The sequence below is a fragment of the Sitophilus oryzae genome, unplaced genomic scaffold (genome assembly GCF_002938485.1).
Source record: "Sitophilus oryzae breed Bouriz unplaced genomic scaffold, Soryzae_2.0 scaffold_1000_pilon_pilon, whole genome shotgun sequence".
NCBI lineage: Eukaryota > Metazoa > Arthropoda > Insecta > Coleoptera > Curculionidae > Sitophilus > Sitophilus oryzae.
The window spans coordinates 2,726,631-2,751,205 of record NW_022145617.1 but is presented as its reverse complement, the minus strand read 5'-3'; the positions used below and the strand labels follow the sequence as shown (position 1 = coordinate 2,751,205).

At 30.9% G+C, this 24,575-nt stretch overlaps 2 protein-coding genes across 4 annotated transcripts in view; one reads left to right on the top strand and one right to left on the bottom strand.

Annotated features, from left to right (window-relative positions):
• The first annotated feature begins 656 nt into the window (after nucleotides 1–656).
• LOC115882942 (retinaldehyde-binding protein 1-like) overlaps nucleotides 657–24,575 on the top strand; it is an 81,696-nt gene continuing 57,777 nt past the window's right edge. The window contains exons 1-2 of the mRNA XM_030901241.1: nucleotides 657–1,001; nucleotides 18,943–19,134. Of these exons, the coding sequence (XP_030757101.1) occupies nucleotides 904–1,001; nucleotides 18,943–19,134 (290 nt within the window). The 5' untranslated portion in view covers nucleotides 657–903. The remainder of the gene's footprint in view (nucleotides 1,002–18,942; nucleotides 19,135–24,575) is intronic.
• The window catches only part of LOC115882672 (titin homolog), a 41,626-nt gene continuing 38,007 nt past the window's right edge, over nucleotides 20,957–24,575 (bottom strand). For all 3 annotated transcript variants that reach the window (XM_030900906.1, XM_030901051.1, XM_030900983.1), the window contains one exon: nucleotides 20,957–21,347. In XM_030900906.1, the coding sequence (XP_030756766.1) occupies nucleotides 21,067–21,347 (281 nt within the window). In that variant the 3' untranslated portion in view covers nucleotides 20,957–21,066. The remainder of the gene's footprint in view (nucleotides 21,348–24,575) is intronic.

Sequence of the window (24,575 nt, the reverse complement as noted above, 5' to 3'; positions counted from 1 at the left end):
GAGAAACAAGCCCTATAACATAGAATACAACATTTTAATGAACAGTGCTTTCCATAAAATCAATAAAATGAAAAATGCGAAATAATATACATGTACTGATTTCTTTCGAAAATCGACAACTATGAAACTATGGTCCCTTCCCCGACACAAACGGTACATTGTGAGACAGGAAATTGTAGAGAGAAACAAGCCATATATAACATAGAATACAACATTTTAATGAACAGTGCTTTCTATAAAATCAATAAAATGAAAAATATACGAAATAATATACATGTACTAATTTCTTTCGAAAATCGACAACTATGAAACTATGATCCCTTCCCCGACACAAACGGTACATTGTGAGACAGGAAATTGTAGAGAGAAACAAGCCCTATAACAGAGGATACAACATTTTAATGAACAGTGCTTTCCATAAAATCAATAAAATGAAAAATATACGGTAATACAAGAAAATTAATATTTTACCATTATTTTAATTATTACCATTAATTACCTTAATTATTACCATTTAAAAAAGGTTTTAAAACTGACTTGTTGCAGCTCTGGACTTTACGTAAACGTTTTTACCCAACCCTGAATACCACTACCACCAGCACTGAGCTCGTTCTTGCAAATTTTCAAGCAAAAGCAAAATTGTGCTGAAACGCCAGTTTACCCGCGATATTCAAAGCTTCAGTCGCTAATAGCGCTGGTTAGACTCGGTACGCGGTATCGTAACATTGATCTGTGGTAACAACATTTCACTTCTAGCACAGATACACACGAGTGTTAAAAGAAAAAGAAACCATATCTACGGATAATTGCGCTCCGCCTGTACTGTAGTACCGTGTAAACCAGGTGAAAGGCTGTATACGAGCTGTTAATCGCGTTTTTTTTTATTTTATTTACACATAGAAAATGTGCGCCCTCAATCTGAAGCACAGCCATCCGTTTATAGATGGTCTGCGAAACCCACCAGAAGGCAAAAAGAAGGATGTGCAAAAAATTAAAAGCTGGTAAGTTAAATAAGGACACATATTGGATAATTTAGTATGTAATTCAAAAATCCCACGATTGATGCGTTAAGTTGTAAATCGTCTTACCCACAAACGTTGTTTCGAGATAATAAACAAAAACTGTTTTAGCAAATGTTCGAAGCGTTAATTTACCAAAAAAGTGTCCATTGAGTGGAGTTACAAACTGGATAATTTTTTTTCACGTTTATGTCAGCATGAGAAAAAACAATAGGCGATGTTATTATATAACTTGGTAATATTTGAGGAATAGTTTCATCTCGTTGGAATTTGACTTTCGAAAAATCCTTTTGCCAAAAATAAGCTTTTTACATCAAGCAGTTTAAGCAAAATCGTGGTTAATCAATTACTCAACTTTTTGGAACACCCTGTATGAGTTTTTTATTTCCCAACCAAAATAAATTATGCGCGTCCAAGCGTTTTCCCGAAAGACTAACCATTTTTTTAAATAACAAATATTGTAATATTTAAGGGGCGTTTTCACCCTCTTGGAATTTGAGATTCGAGAAACCCCTTCTTATCGAACCTCTACACCCCACAGTCAATCCGTTTGCCAAACATCAGCTTTAAACGTCAAGTTTTTTTTATAGAGGCTATCGCTTCTTTCGTTATAATTTTTACGTTGTTAAAACCTACTCTGTGCCTTGTGTTCCATGAATGCTGACAAATTTTTGATTTGTGAAAATCGCCCTTTTTTAAATAGGTAATCTTTATGTTCTTTAATTCGAACATAATATAAGGGTCTAGATGTTTCACCAATACAACATTTATCACATTCACATGATATTTGTATATTACGAGTTGTTACGAGTACATTTTTAGCCGACCATACCAACAGATATGGTAGGCTATTAAGATTGGCAAAAAAATAGTTTTTTTTAATTTCACTCAAAATGAGTTATTTGGGTCATAAATGACCTAAATACAAAATATAATTTTGTATTTATTTATTATATTTTTTTCATTTTCATGGTGTCTGTATGTCTGTCTGTCCGTCTGTAACACGATAACTCAAAAACCGCTAAACCGATTTTAACCAAATTTGGCACAAAAATACTGTGGCACCCGAGAATCGGGCCAATCATTTTTTATGGGGCTGGGGGATTGGTAAGGGGGTATGGGAGGGAGTTAAAAATTTTAAAAGTCGTAACTCTAAAATTACAGTAGCTAGCGAAACGCGGTTTTCAATTTAAGATTAGGAATAATACTTTGTGATAACATCAAAATCAGTCAAACTCGCAGTTTTTGAGAAAGGGCGGATTTAGTATGGGCGGCTATACGTGCCTCCCGGCGCCAATTTTTTTTCAGTCGTAATATATAATAGTAAAATACAGTGAATAAGTAAAAAATATATAATTTCTATGATACATATTAATTATATATTTTATAGCTAATAATACAATTAATCAAAATACGATTTACGATATTAACTGCCTTTTTAGCTTTGTCCTTTTATTACATATTCAACTAATATAATATTATTCTTCATTATATTATATTTTTAGAACCTTAATGAGATTGATAAAAAGTTATTGCTTCTATAATAATAATTAACTTCAATAATGGAGCTGATTAACATATAGCATATTATTTTTTTATCTTGGAAATAAACAAGATAAAATAATATTATAACAAAATAATGAGCTTCAGAAGAGAAGAATAAAATGGCAGAGCGCAATTTAAAACGTCTAGAGAACTAAAGGGATCATGCAATTTTACTAACAAAACTGTCGTTTTGTCTACATTGAAAAAAATATAAGTAACATTCGAGAAAAAAAAATTTTGGAAATAGATTTGTGTGCCTGGAAATATTCTATCCTTTTTTAATCTTTCTATAATAAATGTTAATTTTTGACAAGTTTCTTTTAGTTAATAACATCTAGAGATTGACCCCTCCAAAATTATCATCGATTGTCATTCCCTAGCCGTCTTTGACGCCATTTTTTTTCGTTCATACAATATTTGGAATGAGTTTCAAAACAAAATTCTCAATAAATATATTTTTGTTAACATGTTTAGATTTATAACAAGAAACTAAACATTAAATAATTCTACATAAAATATGTCAATTATGTAGCCCCAATTATAATTAATTGTCGAACATAATACTATATGCACTTATACATTTAATTTACAATAATTACGTATATAATTTGATTCATCTTTTGCTTCCTACTTTGTGAATTGATAGTTAGATAATTTCATAGAAAATTATGATTTATCTATTTTTATACATACATATACATAAACAGGTGTAAAATAATTTCAATTATTAAATATTTACGAAAGTTAATAATTACTAGTTGTACAGTTGTACCTATATACAGGGTGTCCCACTTAAGATGGATACAAGCCAATATCTTGATTGTTTGTTGAGCGACCTTTTGAAATTTTGGCAGGAGGCTGTATAGCTGTATAGCTATAAGACGTACATTTTGCCCAGGGTGAGAAATGCGATACCTCATAGACGTACGTTTTAATGGGGTTTGATATTTTTCGAGTCAAGAGTAAACTACCCTTAGGACAGTATTTATTTCAAATCTGATAAATTATATTGAATCCTCCTTACCCAAGATACTTAAGTTCTAAATTTTATAAATATTGATGCAGTGTATGTTATTAAAATAAGACATTTTTATTTTTATTATTTTTTTAAGTACTTACGACGCCACTGGATAAACAACTGGTTTATTATCAATAACCAATTATAACCAATTAGCTTCCATAATAATTAAGATACGATAAAAAAAACTAAACATTTTCAATTTATTTTGTCTGCTTTAAAAATTTGTTTTTTAAGTTTGCTAATTCAAATGAATAAAATGAGTTACAAAATAATTTAAAAACCCAGTTTCAATGGAATCTGAAATATGATTTTTATTCGTTTTATTAAGGAATATTTAAAAAAATCCAAATAGTTATTTAAAACAATCACTATTAACTTTGAAAAATATGCTCTAAACAAAGATTTATAAAACTACACTTGTGCGTGCATAGAAATCGGCCCAAGGCAAACTTTTGAAGTTAACTATATATTTTTTAGAATCTATTTGTCAGATTAAGAAAAAATACATGCTGTTTGAAAGACAATTTCATATTCTTTGAAAAGAGTTTAGAGATATTAATTTGTATTTTGGTTTCTTTGGATTAAAATTATTAAATTAATGCATGAAACAAATTATCGTTTTTATTACTAAGAGGTATGTTATTATTTATTTATTTATGGACAATTAACTAAACTAAATTTTCAATAATGTGTATGACCCCTTTTGCTCTAAGAACATCTCTCATACGATTTGGCATAGATTCGATCAAATTTGATATTGTTTCTTGCGGGATGTTAAGCCACTCTTCCTCTACTGCAACAATGAGCTCTGGGATAGAAGTTGGGGCTCTTCGTCTAGTACGAATTCTTCGTTTTAGCTCATCCCATAAATGTTCTATCGGGTTTAAGTCTGGACTGCATGCTGGCCATTCCATAACCCGAAATCCGACTTCTGAAATGTAATCGTGTACGATTCTTGATGTGTGTGCCCTAGCAATGTCATGCATAAAAGTGAATTCGTTTCTAATGTAGGCGACGTAAGGTACCACATGAACTGCTAAAATATCCTCAATATATCTAGCACCAGTTAAACCTCCTCTCCCGTGCCGACGATCGCCCCAACGGATGAAAACTGGACCGGTTCGCGCAGTCATAGAAATTGCATCCCAGATCATGCAGGAACCACCTCCATAAGCAATCCGCTCCTCAATACAGCATTCTGCGAATCGCTCACCTGTCCTCCGGTACACTTTTCTTCTTTGGCCGCTACCATAGAGGCATATCCTGGTCTCATCTGAGAATAAAACAGATTCCCATTGTTCTAGTGTCCAATTCAGATATTCCAGTGCAAAACGCAGGCGTGCTTGACGATGAACTGGGGTAAGTTTTGGACCAATTGCGGGTGTTTTGAGGGTCATGTTACTTTCCTTCAATCTTCGTCTTACTGTCCACTGACTAATAGTCACTCCTCGTGTTTCACGGAGCTGTTCTTGCCACCTGAATAGCATTAAGACGCCGATTTCTTAACATTGTTGACACAATAAAGCGATCATCACGATCCGTTGTATATCTCTTTCTACCAGTTCCAGGTCGACTACGAAAGGATCGAGTCTCCTCATATCGTTCACACACTCTTCGAACCGCTCCGCGTGTCATATGTAATTGCCGAGCTACAGCACTCTGTTTAAGTCCATTTTCGAATAAAGCGATTACTTGGGCGGCTTTTTCCGGTGGTGTATGCATTAAATTGAAACACTAATCAAACAATGAAACACAACTAATCAAAGAATAAAAGAACAATGTGAAAATTTCGATTACAAAGGTAGTAATTGCAATATTTGACAAGTTTGTTATTCTTATTGTCACCACAACACAAATACCTTTTATTTGTTTACCCGTTGGTACGCATATAAACGATTAATACCCTGTATAAATTTATGCTCATATTAAAGCATGTTAAATTGTCTTTGAAACAGCTCATATTTTTTACTTGCTCGCGGATACAGGAATTTATTTTAGGGGAGGCCCAAAATAAAACGTAATGTAGAATAAGCTTTTTAGTGCGCCATTTTTTATCTAAAAGCCTAATATTTAACCCAATTTACATACTTTAGGGGGGGCCCGGGCCCCATGGGCTGGGGTAGTACTGTCTACTGTCTAACATACTGTCCTAAAGGTAGTTTACTCTTACCCTGGGCAAAATGTACGTCTTATAGCCATACAGCCTCCTGCCAAAAATGCAAAAGATCGCTCAACAAACAACCAAGATATTGGCTTGTATCCATCTTAAGTGGGACACTCTGTATATATATATATATATATATATATATATATATATATATATATATATATATATATATATATATATATATATATATATATATATATATATATATATATATATATATATATATATATATATATATATATATATATATACCTATATGAAAAGTTAATGTAAATATTTAATTCATAATTGAAGTACCAAAGTTCAACCACTGTATAAAAAAATATACCACAATCTGATATAGAACCTTAAGACCGATCAACTCTGTAACCATCAATTCGAAGTTGGTCAAAGAATGCCTAGAGAAGCTGAAAAATTAGGCAAAAAAAATAAAGTTCTCCTACTCTGAATGCCAACCCAGCAACCCACAAAGGGATAAAAGGTAATGAAAAAGCAAACGATCTAGCTAGAAAAGGGGCGAACACCACTAACCGGACCAGAACCGTTCTGCTTCCCAAGTAAAAATCAACTTAAACCCGAACTCAAGAACCTAGAAGACACCATCTGTAACCTGGAATGGGAATCTTCCGACGGTCTAAGACACTCGAAGAAATTTCTCAGAACTTACGACCAAGAAAAATCAAAGAGTTTCCTTGATTTAAGTAAGAACAATCTTCGGGTTGTCACGGGGTTTTTTAACAGGACAATGTCTCTCCATGGTCTCTCCAATGAACATCTCAGTAGATTGAAGCTAAAAAACAACGGCGAATGCAGATTCTATGTGGAATAGGGAAACACCAGAGTGCGCCGAGGCGATAACCATAAATGCTATAAACTTTGGTGCGACTCATATCGGAAATGGAGAACTACCTCTGTAAAACTGTCTCAGATACTGGCTTTTGTCGAAGCCCTGAGACTGTATGATGAATTAAACTCAAGAAAGGGGGACACAATAGATCTATACGACGCTCTACGCGATTTTTTTTAATTTCTCACTGAACTACATAGTAGGTATAATTTTATTATTAAAAATCAAATGATCGTTATTATAAGAAAATCTTTGTTCTCATACGTGTGATATAGGTATGTTTCATGCTTTTTGCGTTTTTAGATGTGTGTGAAAATTAGTAGAATAATTTATATAAATTTATACATGAATATAACTCTATATTGGGTGTTCTAATTCACATATTTCTTTAGAATTATTGTATGCTGTTATGTATTTATTTTGTGTCTTTCACCGGTTTCATAGTTCTGAAAAAAAATTATTATACAGGGTGGCGCACCTCATTCGCCTCGTTGATTATACGAAAACGGAAAGATGTAGAAAGAAAGAAAATATTTTATGGGTATATGTGAGGCAATGTGCACAATTTAAAATTATTTCGAAATATACAGGGTATTTCAGAACTAAGATTCATACCAAAGTTCTATTTTTTTTATGAGCCGGTATTTTATTTAATTTTTGGATTCTTGGGCCTAAAAAAGGCTTTTATTATAAGAGTTAAATATGTTTAAAATTTTGGGTTTTTGAGATATTTAAAGATTGAAGAGATTTTTAGAGAAATATCGAAGCTACTAAATCACAACCAAACCAAAAACAAACAAAAATTGATTAAAATAAACAAAAATCCGATTAAAATTTTAAAAAAAATTGATTAAAATAAAAAAAAATCGATTTTTTGATTTTTAGCCGACCATTCCAACAGGTATGGTAGGCTATTAAAATTAAAATAAATATACAGGGTTGTTCACCACATACGACACGGAATATTGTAGCTAACCGATTAGATTTTTACAAATTGTAAGTTTTGGGTTCGTTGAAGGACTATTAGAGCTACAATTTAAAAATATTTTTACAAGATACAGAGTGTCCCAAATAAATAAAAAATATCAAAGTTGTATTTTTTTAAATGGAACACCCTGTATATTATTACATTTTGAGTTTCTACGATTAAAATAAAGGTAAATTTGATTATGGTCTATTACACTTACCATTTTGAAATATTTTTCAATTTTGTGAAATTGAGTATAAATTTTGCAGGCTTCATTTCTCAAAGAGATATCAAAGTTTTTGATACTAAATAATTTACTGAGAGTTTATTTATTGATTAGTTATTGTGCTGCAATAATAAAAATTTACTATACAGAGTGTCAAATATTTATTTTAAATAATAAAAATTTACTACCTTATACAGAGTGTCTAAATATTTATTTTTAAATAATTATTAGCTTTAAACAGCAATACTTGTTTAATTTAAATGGAACATCCTGTATATTTTATGAGAATGATGCATGAATTTAATTGTCTATCAAATTGTACTATACCATTTTTTACCTATCTCTTCAAGTTTTTGTAGAAAATGCATTTTCTTGTAATTTAGAACTCATTTATCAATATACCCATGGAATACTGACATTTTAGATTATTTTTAAAGATGTACCAAATTTTTAAAGAGTACAGATACTAATAATGTCGATATAATTCGTTTATTTCATTAAAAAATATAAAAAAAATGTTTAAATATTTGTTAAAGAGGACCAATTAATCTGATTCGAGAATTCAAACTACATTAATTGACTGTTTGCGTTGATTAATAATAATTGCTCCAAATACTAAAAATCTTAATTATGTATGTGTATTAGACAGTGTGCTAAAAAAACAACACCTTAAAAATGATATTTCATTTTTTGACAAATGCTTATTTATAACAACAGAAACGTTCATTTTCATAACTTATTATTATATTGATTTCTGATTCAAATCCACATTTATTTAGAATAATTTATTAACGAACACAATTAAGTATGTAATTAATTAGTATTTGGTCGTAAATACTGGTGGTATATTTAATTAATGGTATACTCTTTTATAAAGATTTAAATAATTTTCTTTTTGCATACAAATTGGCTAGTAATATTATTGTTTTACTAAAAACGATAATATTACTAGCCTGTACATTTTGTACATTTGTTGTTTTAAATGTCAATATTCTATGGGTATATTGATAAATGAGGTCTAAATTATAAGAAAATGCATTTTCTACGAAAACTTGAAGGGATAGGTAAAAAGTGGTATAATACAATTTGATAGACAATTAAATTGTGCATTTGATTCTCATAAAATATACAGAGTGTTCCATTTAAATTAAACAAGTTATTGCCGTTTAAAGCTAGTAATTATTTAAAATAAATTTTTAGACACTCTGTATAAGGTAGTATAATTTTTATTATTGCAACACAATAACTGATCAATAAATAAACTTCAGTAAATATTTAGTATTAAAAACTTTGATACCCTTGGAGAAATGAAGCCATAAATTTTTTACTGCAATTTCACAAAATTGAAAATATTTCAAAAACGGTAAGGTTTAAGTGTAATAAACCTGTATAAAATTTACCTTTATTTTAATCGTAGAAACTAAAAATGTAATAATATACAGGGTGTTCCATTTAAAAAAATACATCTTTGATATTTTTTATTTATTTGGGACACTCTGTATCTTGTAAAAATATTTTTAAATTGTAGCTCTAATAGTCCTTCAACGAACCCAAAACTTACAATTTGTAATAATCTAATCGTTTAGCTACAATACTCCGTGTCGTATGTGGTGAACAACCCTGTATAATATTAAAAAAAGTTTTTTTAATTTCACTCAAAATTAGTTATTTGGGTCATAAATGATCTAAATACAAAATATTTTCATGGTCTCTGTCTGTCTGTCTGTCCGTCTGTCTGTCCGTCTGTCTGTCCGTCTGTAACACGATAACTCAAAAATTGCTAAACCGATTTTAACCAAATTTGGTACAAAAAATACTGTGGCACCTGAGAATCTGGCCATTAGTTTTGGTGGGGTGGGGGTTGGTAAGGGGTATGGGAGGGGGTTAAAAATTTTAAAAATCGTAACTCCAAAATTACAGTAGCTAGCGAAACGCGGTTTTTAAATTTAAGATTAGGAATAATATTTGCAACAAAATTTGTAATAACATCAAAATCAGTCAAAGTCGCAGTTTTTGAGATAATTGAAACAAGAACTGCCAACCAACTTTTTATTAACATATTTTAGTATGGGCGGCTATACGTGCCTCCCGGCGCCAATTTTTTTTAAATAAATCGAAACAGATTCAAATGCTTTTTCAGACTATATGTATAAGGCTTTCCTAGACCTCTCTAGCTCAGATTTTGAATAAAAAGCGATTTTTCGAACATTTAAAGAAATACTTATCTTAGATTACACTCATTTTATTTTTTTTTCTTCTAATTAACAAATTATTTATTAAAATTTATGCATCTTTAAAGTCTGTTCAACATGCCTTAAGTATAAAATGCATTAATTTTTGAAAAAATATATAAAATGTTTATTATTTCTATTATGTCATGGCTATCAATACCAGTTTAAGATAGCTACACAATTCATTAACGGATTTCCAGTTTATTAGCTATATCTACTTAATGTTAAATTAATAATGTTTATACTGTTTTTATAATTAAGGAATAGAACTACACGTGTTTCTCTGCCTTTAGATCTTGTGTAAATCAAGGAGACTAAAAATGCTGATGTATACTAATTTAAGATAATGAATAATATCTACTATCTTATTTTAATTTTTGAATATAAGTATGTCAATTTTTACTTTATATATTCGATTATATTGCAATAATTTAATTCTGAAATATTCTTGAATATATAATTTTTGTAAACAATCAAAATTCATTGGTGAGTTAGATTTTTTCACTTGACCTATAATGATTGATTAACCAATAGCAAGGTTGTATATATATTTCACAATATATATACATGGAATATTATTAAAAATAAAACGTGTATAATAAAAGAAATACACTTTTAGACGTTAGTAAACATTTTTTGGCGTTTTTACTTATGTTTATTTATGTTATGTTCATTAAAAACATTGAAGAGATAGCCATACATTATTTTTATTTTTCGTTTAGAGGCTATATCTTCTTTCATAATAAGGTTTGCGTTGTTAAAATCTTCTCTGTGTCCTGTGTCCCATGAATGCTGATAAATCTTAGATTTGCGAAAATCCCTCTGTATTAAATAATCCTTATGTTCTTTAATTCGAACATTTAAGGGTCTAGATGTTTCACCAATTCACATGGTATTTTGTATATTATATTTTTTGTTTGTTGTCCAGTGTTTTGGTTTAGTGTCGGTTAAAATGGATCTAAGTGTATTTTGAGTTTTTGAAGGATGTTCGTATGTTATATTGTTTTCCCATTCTTCTTACTTTTTCAGAAACTAAGCAAACTCCAGGTACAAAATTCCGCCACCCTAAAAATTTGACCAAGTTTGATGTTTCATAATTTTTGATATTGTAATCTAATTTTTATGATTACAGTATCAGTGTGAAGATACATTTATTGGTCTATATTCTTCGGTTAGGTGGGTTTATACCTGGGTAAATCAAAACGTTGTTTTTTGCAATAAATTCAAACCACCCTGTGGAAAAAATGGGACGGGCATTTTGGATAAAAACACTTTCCTGTAATCTTAAATGTATTCTAACATTTTTTTTTAATTATCCCATTATCTCTATTCTTTTATGAGCTATATATTTTTAAGCAAAGTATTGATTTCAGAGACTATTTTATTGACAAAAACAATAATTTTATAATAATTTTAATAACGTCTATGTCCATCTTTTGCAGCAATAACAGCTCGAGGTCTTCGTCGAATGGAATGAATAAGGATAGTTATCTTTCTTGAAAAAATAACTATCCTTATTAAAGAAAACCCTTTACAAGAGTTAAGGCTAGAGAACTAAGAGATTCCTCCGTTAATGCTAGCCTTATAGCCATAGCTATTGTAAAGTTTGTGGTGGAATAGGACGACGAACAGCTCTTTTAAGTTCATCGCACAAATGTTCGATTGGATTGAGGTCGGGACTACAAGAAGGCCATTCCAATCTTCGTAGTCCAACCTCATCGAATGAATCATTGCGGTGTCTATGCGATGTTAAGGTCATCCGAGGGCGGGCCATATTGTGAGGTTAGGTCGAGTCCACACCGGCTCGCAACAGTATAAACTGATTCCCAATAAAAGGAACAAATGAAACAACAACTTCTTGGAGGACATCCTCAATATAACGGTGGGCATTGCGAGCTTCATTTTCAACAAACTCAAGATTGTAAAAATATCAGTACTTTATTTAAAAATGTGCAGCTCATAAAAGAATAGAGATAATAGGATAATTCAAAAAATGAAATGTTAGTAATACATCTTACATCTCTTAGATTACAGGAAAGTGTTTTTTTATCCAAAATGCCCGTCCCATTTATTCCACAGGGTGTTCTGAATTTATTGCAAAAAACAAAGTTTTAATTTACCCCGATATAAACCCACCTAACCGAAATATACAGGGTGAGTCTTAAATAAGTGCAAATATTTTCAGGGGTGGTATATTTCGACCCCAGGAACACATCTATGAGTTTTTTTTCGCAAAAAAAGATGTTGAAAATCGTGCATTTTCTTTTAAATTTCCCTGTATCTTTTTTGAAAACTTTTTAGAACTGCCTATTCACCGCAAATTTTCCCACGGTATAATTTCTTAATCTCTGATATTACCACTATTACCATAGTTACAGCTTTACTCTATGATTACGGCACTAAAAGGGATGCAAATACAGAAAAAAGCCGGAGGCTCTTAAAATTTAAAAAAAAAATTTTCTTTTAAATTTTTGAAACTTAAATAACTCGGTTATTTTGGACTTATTTAAAAAACGGCAAAGAGAAAATATGTTTCTTTTATCGAAATCTACCAGCCCTGAACATATTTGCACTTATTTAAGACTCACCCTGTATAAGCCATTAAAAAAATAAAAAATAATGCCAAAAATTTATCTACGTAGTAACAGAATCATAAAAATCAAAAGTTAAGAAACATCAAACTTAGTCAAAATTTTAGGGTGGCGGAATTTTGTGCCGCGGAGTATACCAGGTGCGTCTCAAAAGTGGCTCACCCCTATAACTTTTTTATTTTTTCAGAGAAAAAAACGAGATTTGGTATGTTAGTAGATGACATAAATTAAGATTGATTGACGTATTCAACTGTTTTTGGTCACTTCCTGTTTCACCGAAAATGACTACAACTTTAGATTTTTAAATGGCACCCACGGTATTTTTTTACTTTATTCGATAGAAAATGACATTCTGAATAGAATGACATATCACATATCAACTTTTGACATTCTCGCTTCATAAAAAATCGTATTTTAAAATTCAATCTAGAGTGACATGGCTATGTTAAAAACACTATTTCCTAATCAAGGAGCTTTGGAAAAATAAGATTTCATCGTCTAATGTTTTTAGTGTCTTGTCCAGGCCAATTAGAAAATGCTCAAATCCTATTTTTAATCAAATCTCAATTTTTCCAAATAGAATGAGGGTGGCTCATTAGCATATTTGGAAAAAGCATTTTTTTACGAATAATTTGATACCACATACTTGGTATTTCGAGTCAAATTTTCGTTACAAACCGCAAGGTATAATTTCAAATAAACCAAATGCAAAAATGTCAAAATTGACATATGATATTATGCCATTCTATTCAGAATGTCATTTTCTATCGAATAAAGTAAAAAAAAATGCCGAGGGTGCCATTTAAAAATCAAAAGCTGTAGTCATTTCCGGTGAAACAGGAAGTGACTAAAAACAAGTGACTACATCACTCAATCCTAATTTATGTCATATACTAACATACCAAATCTCGTTTTTTTAACTGAAAAAATAAAAAATGTTATAGGGTTGAGCCACTTTTGAGATGAGATGGTGCAGGACTGTCGGGCTGAGTATTAACTCAGATAAAACCGCAGTAGTGCCATTCACCAGAAAGCGAAGTTTGAAAAACTTGAAAAGAATCCATCTAGATGGAAAGGAAATACTGCCATCACAGGAAGTGAAATATCTGGGAATAACCCTGGATAGTAAACTTCTCTGGAACAGAAAAATTATTCTTAATATCTTAGTTACTTTAACATTGCACAATACACCTATCATACACAGCAGCGTGTTTCCATTTCAAAATAATTATTCAATATACATAATACTTTCGGGTAATTATAATTAAAAACTTTATAGAAACCCATTTATCTACGAAATATCGCAATACCGTAACCTATATTACAATTACATTTTACCAGAATGATTTTTTTTCTAGTATATAGATACCTATAGCTATATTTTAAACCTAAAATTATGGACCACTCGAGCGGGATTATACGATGTAAAAAATTGCGCAAATATCTTCTGCAAACATAACTTTCTCGTATGTTCGTATAGTGACATAAGAAGGCTAGTAATTAGAGATTTTAATAGAAGCAAGTGATACAGAGTGTGAAGGAGGCTTAAGTATTATACCTTTTGATTTATTGTAATACTTACAATTATATAAGTAATATATCATTTATTATATTAACGATATTTTATCTCTTATTAATTTACTTCCTTCATTTCATAATAGGGAGATATACAGGGTGAGTCTTAAAAAGTGCAAATATTTTCAGGGCTGGTATATTCCGACCCCAGAAACACGTCTATGGTTTTTTTTGCAATTTTTTTGGTATTTTTTGTTAAAAAACACAGTTTCAAGATAATAATTTTTATTATCAATTTCTTTAATTAATTAATTAATTTTAATGTTCTTAGCCTCGTTGGTATATCTATTCTCGGGTGGCATAAAAACTTCCGCATGTTGGGAAAACCAGCCCTAGCTGTTTCAATCCTTCTTCTGATTTCCTTAGAGTGGTCTAGCTGGCTGTTTAAATACTTGCATTTATTTAAGACTAACCCTGTAGAAAAGTAAGCGTTTATAGACTTGGAGAAGGCTTTCGACTGATATACCCGAGGTCGATAATAGAAGTTTTAACGAAACAAGGAACAGACTTATACTTATGCAGAAATTCTTGCCATATATAAAATAACCCCAGAATACCCAACTGTCAAAGGAGTATAACAGGAAGACGCGATATCTTCAAAGCTGTATACAGCGACACTAGAAGAAATCTTTTGTCAACTAATAGATGGAGAATACCTTAACCATCTAAGATTTGCTGATGACATAGTCCAGATGCGAAAGAACACCGAATTACGCGTTCAGGTTTCTGTGACCTTCAGAAAGAGTTCATAGACAATCCGCATCAATGTATAGTTTGGGTGAAAATAATCTGCACCAATATGTTATCGAGGCATACAAAAAGGTCCACAGACTTCGAGACATACGAAAAATCAAGTCCATTTAGCGTGTGTCGCAATTTTTGACACCTTAAAAATTAGTTTTTTATAGCTATAGCAACTGCAGCGACTATGAAAAAAGCTGTGTAGATTTTCATAGAAAATAAGGGCACTTGTAATTCATTTGAGAATGTTATAAATCGCTAAAAAGAGGTTTCAAATCTCTTGGATTTGTATTAATATTAAATAAATTTTATTAAAAATTGAACTAAAATTGTTAGTATCATTAAAAACTATTCAAATTAAAAAATTGTATCAGTCAAATTCCCTCATTTAAGGTGAATATTAAAGTAAATATAAATACAGCTCATTCTAAGCTCCACTTATCTTTAAGAAAAATTTAAATCATTGTTGCAATTGGGCCTTAATGCCACTTCGAATGAACAATAGTATTAATAATGTACATTATAATAATAATAAATTTTATATCATAATGTGTATTAAAACTACTAAACAAACTTTTTGTTTTTAATCCAAAAAAGTTACCAATTTTCTCCAATCAAAATATTTGTGGTCCTGAAAAGGACCTTCTGTTTTCTATGTTCGTCAAGGTAGGTAATGGGTAAACGGTAAAAAAACAGGATAATGAAATTTAAAAATACAAAAAATTGTTCAAAAAGTGCCTCCCTCTTGCATTAAACCAAACGATCATAAAAATCCTCCTCACATTGGATAACATATCAGGGTGACAGTGTCAAAAGGCATTAAATATTTTCTGCCTTAACTGCTCCAAGTTTTGAATTTCTTCATGGCCGTAAATTTTAGATTTTATGTACCCCCATAAAAAGAAATCATTCACCGAGAAGTCAGGTGAAATTAAACGTCAGTCTAAACAAAACTGTCATTTCTGAAAACTTGTCAAAAATTCTGGACACGCTAAATGGACTTGATTTTCCTATGTCTCGAAGTCTGTGGACTTTCTGTATAATCTCACATTAATTTAATATATTGCTCGTCATATTATATCAGCTCGTAGGAGATTAGGAAAAAAAAAAAGATATTTTATAGTATAAAAAAACTTAATTTATTTAACAAAATTTAATTAAAAGATGTGACAAAATAGTTACATTTCTATTGGTTCTATCGGACTTTTTTTCGACTATATAAATCTTTATTTTTTTGTAAACTTTAATGCATAAAATATTTTCAATCTAATAAATAATTTAATGATGTAAATAAGAGGAAATTTCTCACATGGGTGGTAAATTCTATAGTTTTCATTATATCAAACAGCCTCTGAATATTTTAACTTCAGTGCAAAACTCATCAAAATTTAATATAAATAATTTTTTCCAGCCTGTAAATAAAAATGAACAAATTTTTCCACTTTCTTGATCAAAAGGCTTTTAAATGGGTAAATAATTTCGAGAGTTATCCAGAGATTCGGATTCTTTGGCAATTTTAGACAAATATCACATTGATGTATTTGAAGACCCTTTTTAATGTTGTAGTCAAACATAATTAAAGGCATTTTGAGTTGAAAACATTTCTCAGAGGCTGTTTGATATAATGAAAACTATAAAATTTGACACCACCCATGTGAGAAATTTCCTCTTATTTACATCATTAAATGATTTATTAGATTGAAAATATTTGATGTTTACAAATAAAGATTTATATAGTCGAAAAAAGTCCGATAGAACCAATACAAAGGTAAGTATTTTGTCACATTTTTCATTAAATTTTGTTAAATAAATTAATTTTTTATACTATAAATATCTTTTTTTTCCTTATAAATAAACACATTTGCATCCAATTTTAAATAAGATATACAAATTACCAAAACTTAGAAATAACAGTTCAAAAGTTCAACAAAAATCCTACACGCGTTTTTAAAAAGAAACATATAACCACGCACTATGTCATTCCAGCAAGCGAATACGACACAGCATAGGTTTCCGGACTAAACGACTGGTGTATTTACACCACTCAATAGGCGTGTCGGGTTTGCCGAACGGTTTCCGATGCAGTCGCTTTCTTTCGCATCTGTTATAGGTAATTTGTGACATAGTCTTAATTGCCAATAGTCCTGAAGAACTACAAGCACAAATTAACAAAAATTAAATAAAGCCAGCAATAAAGTGGGTCTCAAAATGAATTTAGAAAAAAGTAAAGTAATGTACAACGAACTAGTAGTCAGAAAAGATATTCCAATAAATAACAAAACACTGAAAATAATGGAAGATATAATATTTGTTATGCTATCATTGAATAACCCTATATGTATTGTCTAGATATAATCTGTCCATTAAGGTTTTTGACAGAGATAATTACAGGAAAAAATGATTTAATGTTGAATTAAAATATCAGACAATTATTATTGTCACTTTGATTGTCACATAATCTTTAGCTAGAGATATTTTGCTATTTCGTAAGGAATACGACACCTGGCGGTATAAAATTTTCAAAATAAACGTCTAGGTATATCTCTATACGAGAATTCGAAGTAGATATTAAAAAGATGTTGGTAAGCCTTGAAAATAAATATCCTATCATTTTCAATATTAACTTAAAAAGCTAATGGACTTTTAACTAGCGCTGTTGCACCTTATTACTTTGCGTGTATGATAAAATATTAATTACTTATTTACACATGGTGTTTTTAAAGATACAGGGATGTCAGGCTTTAGAAAAATAGTCTTATAATTATCTTAACACCAAAGGATTTTATGCAAAAATTGTATTGGACTTTTTTTGTCGAAGAGGCATTAAAGTTGTACTTTCGTCTAGAATTTACTAAAATTACTAAAAATTTATAATACTGCCCAGAGAAATCTACAATTAAAATACAAGCAAAAATATAATTTCGTCGTTGTCAAATTATACAAGAATTTATATGGTTTGGAAAGGGGGTTAATTTTTTTTAAATTGGAGTAATAATCTAGAAAAGAATTAGTTGAACTGAGAATAGTATTCGCGAAATATAACTTGATTGCTGTTCATTACTCGATCACTCGCAGGCCTCGCTCATACCACACACATCCACAATAATAATTTAACAAATAATAGAAATATTTGTAACTAAAGGAACTTTATTAAACCACACTAGTCAATCAAATGTTTACAAAATTCTCCATTCACAGTCAAACAATATCCTAATTGATAGTAAAATTCACGCCTCACAATACAAAACTTTAAGGGGAGAACCTTTAGCATTCCACAGAGATGTCGTTTTCAGTTTATCTAAATTTCTGTATTTAATATGCCCATAAAGACGGTTTTTAAGTGATCTTCACAGGAAGAAGTCGTTCGACGAAAGATCCTGTAGTCTTTTCTTACTGTATCCCCAATAGACGGGAGTCAATGTTTTTCTTTTCTTCAACATGAAGAATATTCAAGTTATTATTGTTTTCTTCCTGTTCAATTATTTTTATCTTCACACTTGCACGTATATCTTCCAATACCTTAGTACCTTTAGTTTCAAACTGTTGACTTATTCGGTATAGAATTTCCGGAGACTGAGCTGCGAACAAATTTAACACAGCGGGAATACTATTTCCAGCAAAATGCCGTTTAACCACCGTAACTTTTTCAGAAGTTGCGAAAATCATAATTATTTTATACAAAATTACTCTATTTGCTACCTTAAATTTTTGTAAACAAAATGTGACATCGAATTTAACAATGGCACAATCAGATTTTGCTGGTATTTTAATTGTAGCTTTCTCTGGGCCGTATTATAATTTTTTAGTAATTTGAAGGTAGATTTTTTCAAATAACTTTTAGATTCTTATTACAAATAAAACGAAATTCTAGACATAAGTACAACTTTAACGCCTCTTCAAAAAAGTCTAATACACCTTTTGTATACAATTATTTGGGGAGATAATATTTGATTTTTTCAAAATTTTCACCACACGGTATACCTGTTTAAAGCAACTTTATTTTTTGTTTTAGGATGATGACACAGCCTCATCTACCTGAAGTTCACGAAGAATTTATCTATCTGTTTCTTCACGCCTGCCACTACGTCCACGAAAGGACCAAAAGCGCCATAGAAACATGGTTTACCATCAGAGCAATACATCCTAATATCTTCTCAAACAGAGATCCCATGGAGCCCAAGATGAAAAATTTGATTGATATGGGGTAAGTAAAATAAAACAAAAAAATAATCCTCCTTCTTTCTAGTACTCTATGAGTCACAGAAGAAGGAAACAAGTTTAGATTGGAAAGTGCCCACAAGGGCAATGTGTAAAGTACTATTTGGCGCTTTTTTTACAACGGTCGCTCTCCAAAGCTTTTGATAATTTCGGAGCGGTTCGGTTTTTTCTGGAATTATGTCGCTAAATATTATTTATGCAAATTTATTATTTTCTTTTAATTTTTTAAATAAAATACAGTGTGTTGCATACAAGAAACTTTATTTTATATAAGGACATGTATGAAATACCTATGAAACATTGGAAACCGACGTTATGCCACGATCCACGATGGTTTTTGCAGTTCACAGTTCACACAGTTTTTTAAATTTTTAATGCCACTTTTTCACAATTATCACGGGTTTGAGTAAATAAAATTTAAATTAAACTCACAAGATAGCAATATTTACTTTGAGAATGGACGCTTTAAACACTTTTCGCTATTTTTTCAATGAGGCCGGTTTAGATTTTGAGAGATTTGATAGTTTTTTAAGATTCTGACTTTGGTAAGAGAAAATTATTTCTGTTCATGTTTACGGTTGTTCTTAGCAACCGCTATAGCAGCGCCAGATCTCGTACAAAGTGTGCACCCCAAAACAATTATTAGTTTCCTTTATCTATGATGAGAGCATTTTTTAAATCTAAAGCGGGGTTTCCACATGCAAGAATTACAGGCGCCATTCAACTGGTGCCAATTTTATTGTATGTGAAAACCTGTAAAATCGACTGGCGCAAGTTTAGTGGCGCCACTAACTCATGTACCAGTAAAGTTCAACGCTCCTGTACTTTTTGACGCCAGTTTTGTGTGTAAAGAATACAGCGAGCATCTCCAGCGTCTCCATCTCCAAAAATGTCGTTTGTTTCAAAAAAGTGGTCTACTGTATTAATAATAAAGTTCTTGGAAGCCTACGAACAACATCCTTGCTTATGGAACAATAAAATAAGTGATTATTATAAGGACCGAAATAAAAGGAATGAAGCCTTATGAAGAATTGTTGGTGTCATGTCTGACTCTCTTAGTAACTTTGATGTAAATTCCGCAAAGGCCAAAATTCGAAGTATTAGGAATGCTTACACCCCTAGAGCATAACAAGGTGTTAAAATCTATTATTTACTATAGACCTGTGGAAACGGGTAATGGCGCCATTTAATTGTGGCGCCAATAAACTGGCGAACACTGGCGCCAGTAATCCTTGCATGTGGAAACCCCGCTTAAGTCTATATGATGTCTTTCTATTACCGAGTAATAAATTTAAGTACACAGGGTCGGTCAGTCGTGGCACATCAGAGTTAATTTTTTTAAATGGTTTGGTTTGGAACCCCCCTGTATATACAGGGGTTTTCCATTTAAAAAAATCAACTAACAGTCTCAAATGCAACAATTTGCATATTTCAGTTCATTCTTTAATTCTAAGCAAAAATCGAAATACACAGAATGCACCTCGAACGAACCGTTTCCGAGTTATTGACTTTTGAAAATATCACTGAAACAATTCGATCTAATTAAGTTCGATGTGTTCGGTTTCACTTGAGGATGCCATTCTTTGGATGGATACTGATGCCGTATACTTAAATTTACTACTAGCCACTAAACAGTTAAAAACCCTATAACTTTTGTATTTAACTTTTTGCGGTACCTTGTATATTTTACCTATTAATCGACCGTTCCCATACACATCAGCTACCCCGTTATATGACTGTGCTGGACATGAACTTGACAGGATATGGGTTATAGGAAGTACACACTTTTTTAAATAAACACAACAAAAAATATATTACACATTTTATGTATTTTATTTACTTTTACTGTTTTTCTACAGTTTGTACACTTTTAATTTTGAACATGTATGTTTAACCTTACCCCCTTCTTGCATTGTACCTAACACTCTTTATCTTCACTTTCTTCTTTATGTTTAGTCTCGTTCTTCTGTTCGTCGCCCTTCCTTATACAGGGTTGCCGTTTTTTCCCTTCATTTTTCGAACGGTCACTGGATTTACTTCGACATCTCCTCAATAGGTCTTTATAGCTCTTTAGACTTTTAATATTTTTTGAGCTATTATTCATTGTTGGTTTGTTCTGTTTGACTGGGTTTTGTTTATTCGGTAGTTTGATTTCTTCGACTGTCAATAGTTTGCAGACCACTCCGGGTTCTTCCCCATCTAAATTTATGAAAATAAACAATTACTACTACTTCGAACTTTTTTAAAGTTTAATAATAACATTAATAACTACTGTAAAGTCTCTAGAGTTAATAAAATACCGCAATAGGCACTTTCACAAAAAATAAAATACCCAATTCAAGGACAAAATCTGAAATAGAAGACTATTTTCAGTATATTTATCCAAAAAAAATAGTTCCATGACATTGAATAATTTTTTTATAGGCCCTCAAAATTGCTTTAATTTGAAATAATTTTAAAGTGCCAATTGATGACGTATGAAAAATACGCCCAATCACATTGCAGAACCGTGCTCGTGCGCCAGCCAACAACTGGCAATATTGCGATTTGATTTGACCAGCACCACCTCAACTCAAGGCCAATCAACATAATATGGGCAAGGCAAATATGACGGCAAAGGCAGCGCATTATTAAATTGTTTACCTTTAACCTGAAAAGCCGGTAGTGGTTTCTAGTTCCGATTACATACCAGAAATAATTAATTATCTCTAGTTTGTTGTGCTTCTGCAACACGTTTGTTTAGTTCTTAGTGTTCAGTGCATGGTGTGATCAGAAAATTGTGATAAAATAACAGTGTAATAAAAATCCAAACGAGACATTCCACATAGGGAACTTCAAACTTTTGTGCTTGTCGCACTCCTCTATTATTAATTATTTTAAGGTAAGAACTCTGGAAGTATTTATCAAGATATTACACCTAAATGAGTAAAAATCCTTCGCCGCCAGTCTGCATAGTACTTTATAATGGTTACTTACAATAATCAAAAGATAGGTATTAAAGGGTAGGTATTAACATTTTATTGTAGCATGCCTTTTACATGCTCTGTTCCAAATTGTCACGGGAATTATAGAGGGGGTCCCAAGGTTTCTGCTTTTATATTCCCCAAAAATGACGAGCTTCGTAAAAAATGGTTGACAGCTATTAAAAGAGATAATTTCACTCCTACTAGTAGTTCTCGGGTAAGAAGTGCATTAAATATGCCTGAAAAAGGCCAAAGGCCAAAGCCTCTGTTACCCTAGTGAGGATGTAGTTATGGCTACTGCTTACACTTACCTCACTATATATAAGTAAAATATTGGAAGAAGAATCAAGCTTTTTACATCAAAAAGATCACAGAAAGATATTGACAACATTGACATTTGAAAATATAAATGGCCTGGATGTAAGTCATTTTTTAGGTCACAATTGCCCCTCACATATATCAGAATTTATTAAATCCATCTTGTTCAGAATATCCAATATTTTATTGAAGAACTATGCAAAAAAAGGAATGAAGTGTTTACCACAAAGACAATGTCCTATGTAAAGAGAAAGAGTAAAGAAAACTAAGCTAAGGCGTAAGTTTTACTTACGAACCCCCAAAAAGGTATTTAGTTTTTTATCCTATATAAAATCTTGAAACACATATTATATTTTTTATTTATCCTCACCTATTATAGTTTAAATTTATTCCCATTTGTGTAATGCTGCAAAACATAGAAAAAAGATTCCATATTTTTTGACCCAAGCCAGGGTAGTTTATAAATCCAAGAGCATTTACCAAAGCTTTTACTAAGACAAGTAACTTCCTATACTGTCCATAATAGTATATATTTAACAAACGTTCAGTAAATTCTAAACTATGGTAGATAAGTGTTTGCAATTGAATATTTAGTTTATATTGCCATTTTCTGTCATATATTTCTGGTTATTTCTTTTTCCGATGATTTTGAACACCCTATATATACTACCTCAAGTTTGAATATTTTAACACTACCTATTTTCTGAGAAAGCAGACCTTTTTATAAAAAGTAACTAACTGATGTTTTCATAAAAGTAATAATACAAAAAATTTCATACTTATGTGGAGAACTTTAGACTCCCTGTATATTAAAAAATTAGTGAAATATTACGTAATCTAACCCGACATTTGTGTGAAAAATGTCTATTTGGAAATAAAACAGGTTTTAAAATACGCACCAAATAAAGCACTTCTACCTCCGCCATATTGGAAAAGGTTGAATGGCCTTGTATGGAGGTGGTGGTGGGTCAGGCCGCAGCCGAGTTGCCGTTTTTCAACATGCCAGGTGTGACGTATTAAAAATAAAGTGCGGATTTTTATTCTGGGCTTTTTTGTTTTTATTTATTTTCTTAAGAACGACTTCAAATTTTTCAAAAGTGAGATAGCAGAAAATTCTAGAATTAATTGCTTTATTCAATTATGCTAATTCCAAAATATAGTGAAAGAGCCCATTGATGATATGTTTTTATGACAGTGGCGGCTCGTCAGGTGCAGTAGCTGAAGGGGCACTTTACCGAAAAAATACTCAAAATAAAGAAAAAACTTTACTGCTTAAAATATTAATTTAGTTTAATATATTTACATGTATCTAAATAATAAAATGGTAATTTTTTATTTAAAGTTATTTATTTTTTTCCGGGCGGACCTCTGCATAATAGGTCAATTGAATAATATTTGAATGGCTCCTCGGTTATAACCAACAATTTTTTCAATATCGAAATTTCAGTGAAAAAACCGAGGAAAAAACGTCATACTGATATGAAAATTACAACCTTATTTCACTGAAATCTCTATTTTTGAAAAAATGTCGGTTACCACGTTTTTTGGGGGAGCCATTCAATAATAATTACAGTGTTCGCCATAAAGTTCGATCCATATGGACGTCTTTTTTGGTATTAGAGATAAAAAAAATTTTTGTGGCAATCAATTATGCTTTAAAAACAACTTAAAATGCATCAAGTCAAAGTTGAAACATAATTTTGTTAGTAACCTATTTTAAAATAATAATAATTTAACCAATTTATAAAAATTTCTTTTAAATATTTTGTATTTGATGTTAGCTGTCAACTTTCACTTTGTGCATTTTAAGTTGTTTTCAAAGCAGAAGTGATTGTCACAAAAAGTTTTTTTAAAACTCTAATATAAAAAAAACGTCCATATAGATCCAACTTTATGGTGGACACTGTATATACATAATGTTTATTATATTTAATTTAAATTTAATTATATTTTCACTGCAATGAAAAATAAATAATATCAAAAAAAAATGTTGACAAAATGGTGAACGCAGCAAAAATTTTTCAAATAATATTTTCAAAAATGTTGAAAAAATGGTGAATGCGCTAAAAAAATTTCGCGATTTGGGATGTTAGTCTATGACATAAATTGGGATTGATTGACGTATTCAATTGTTTTCGGTCACTTC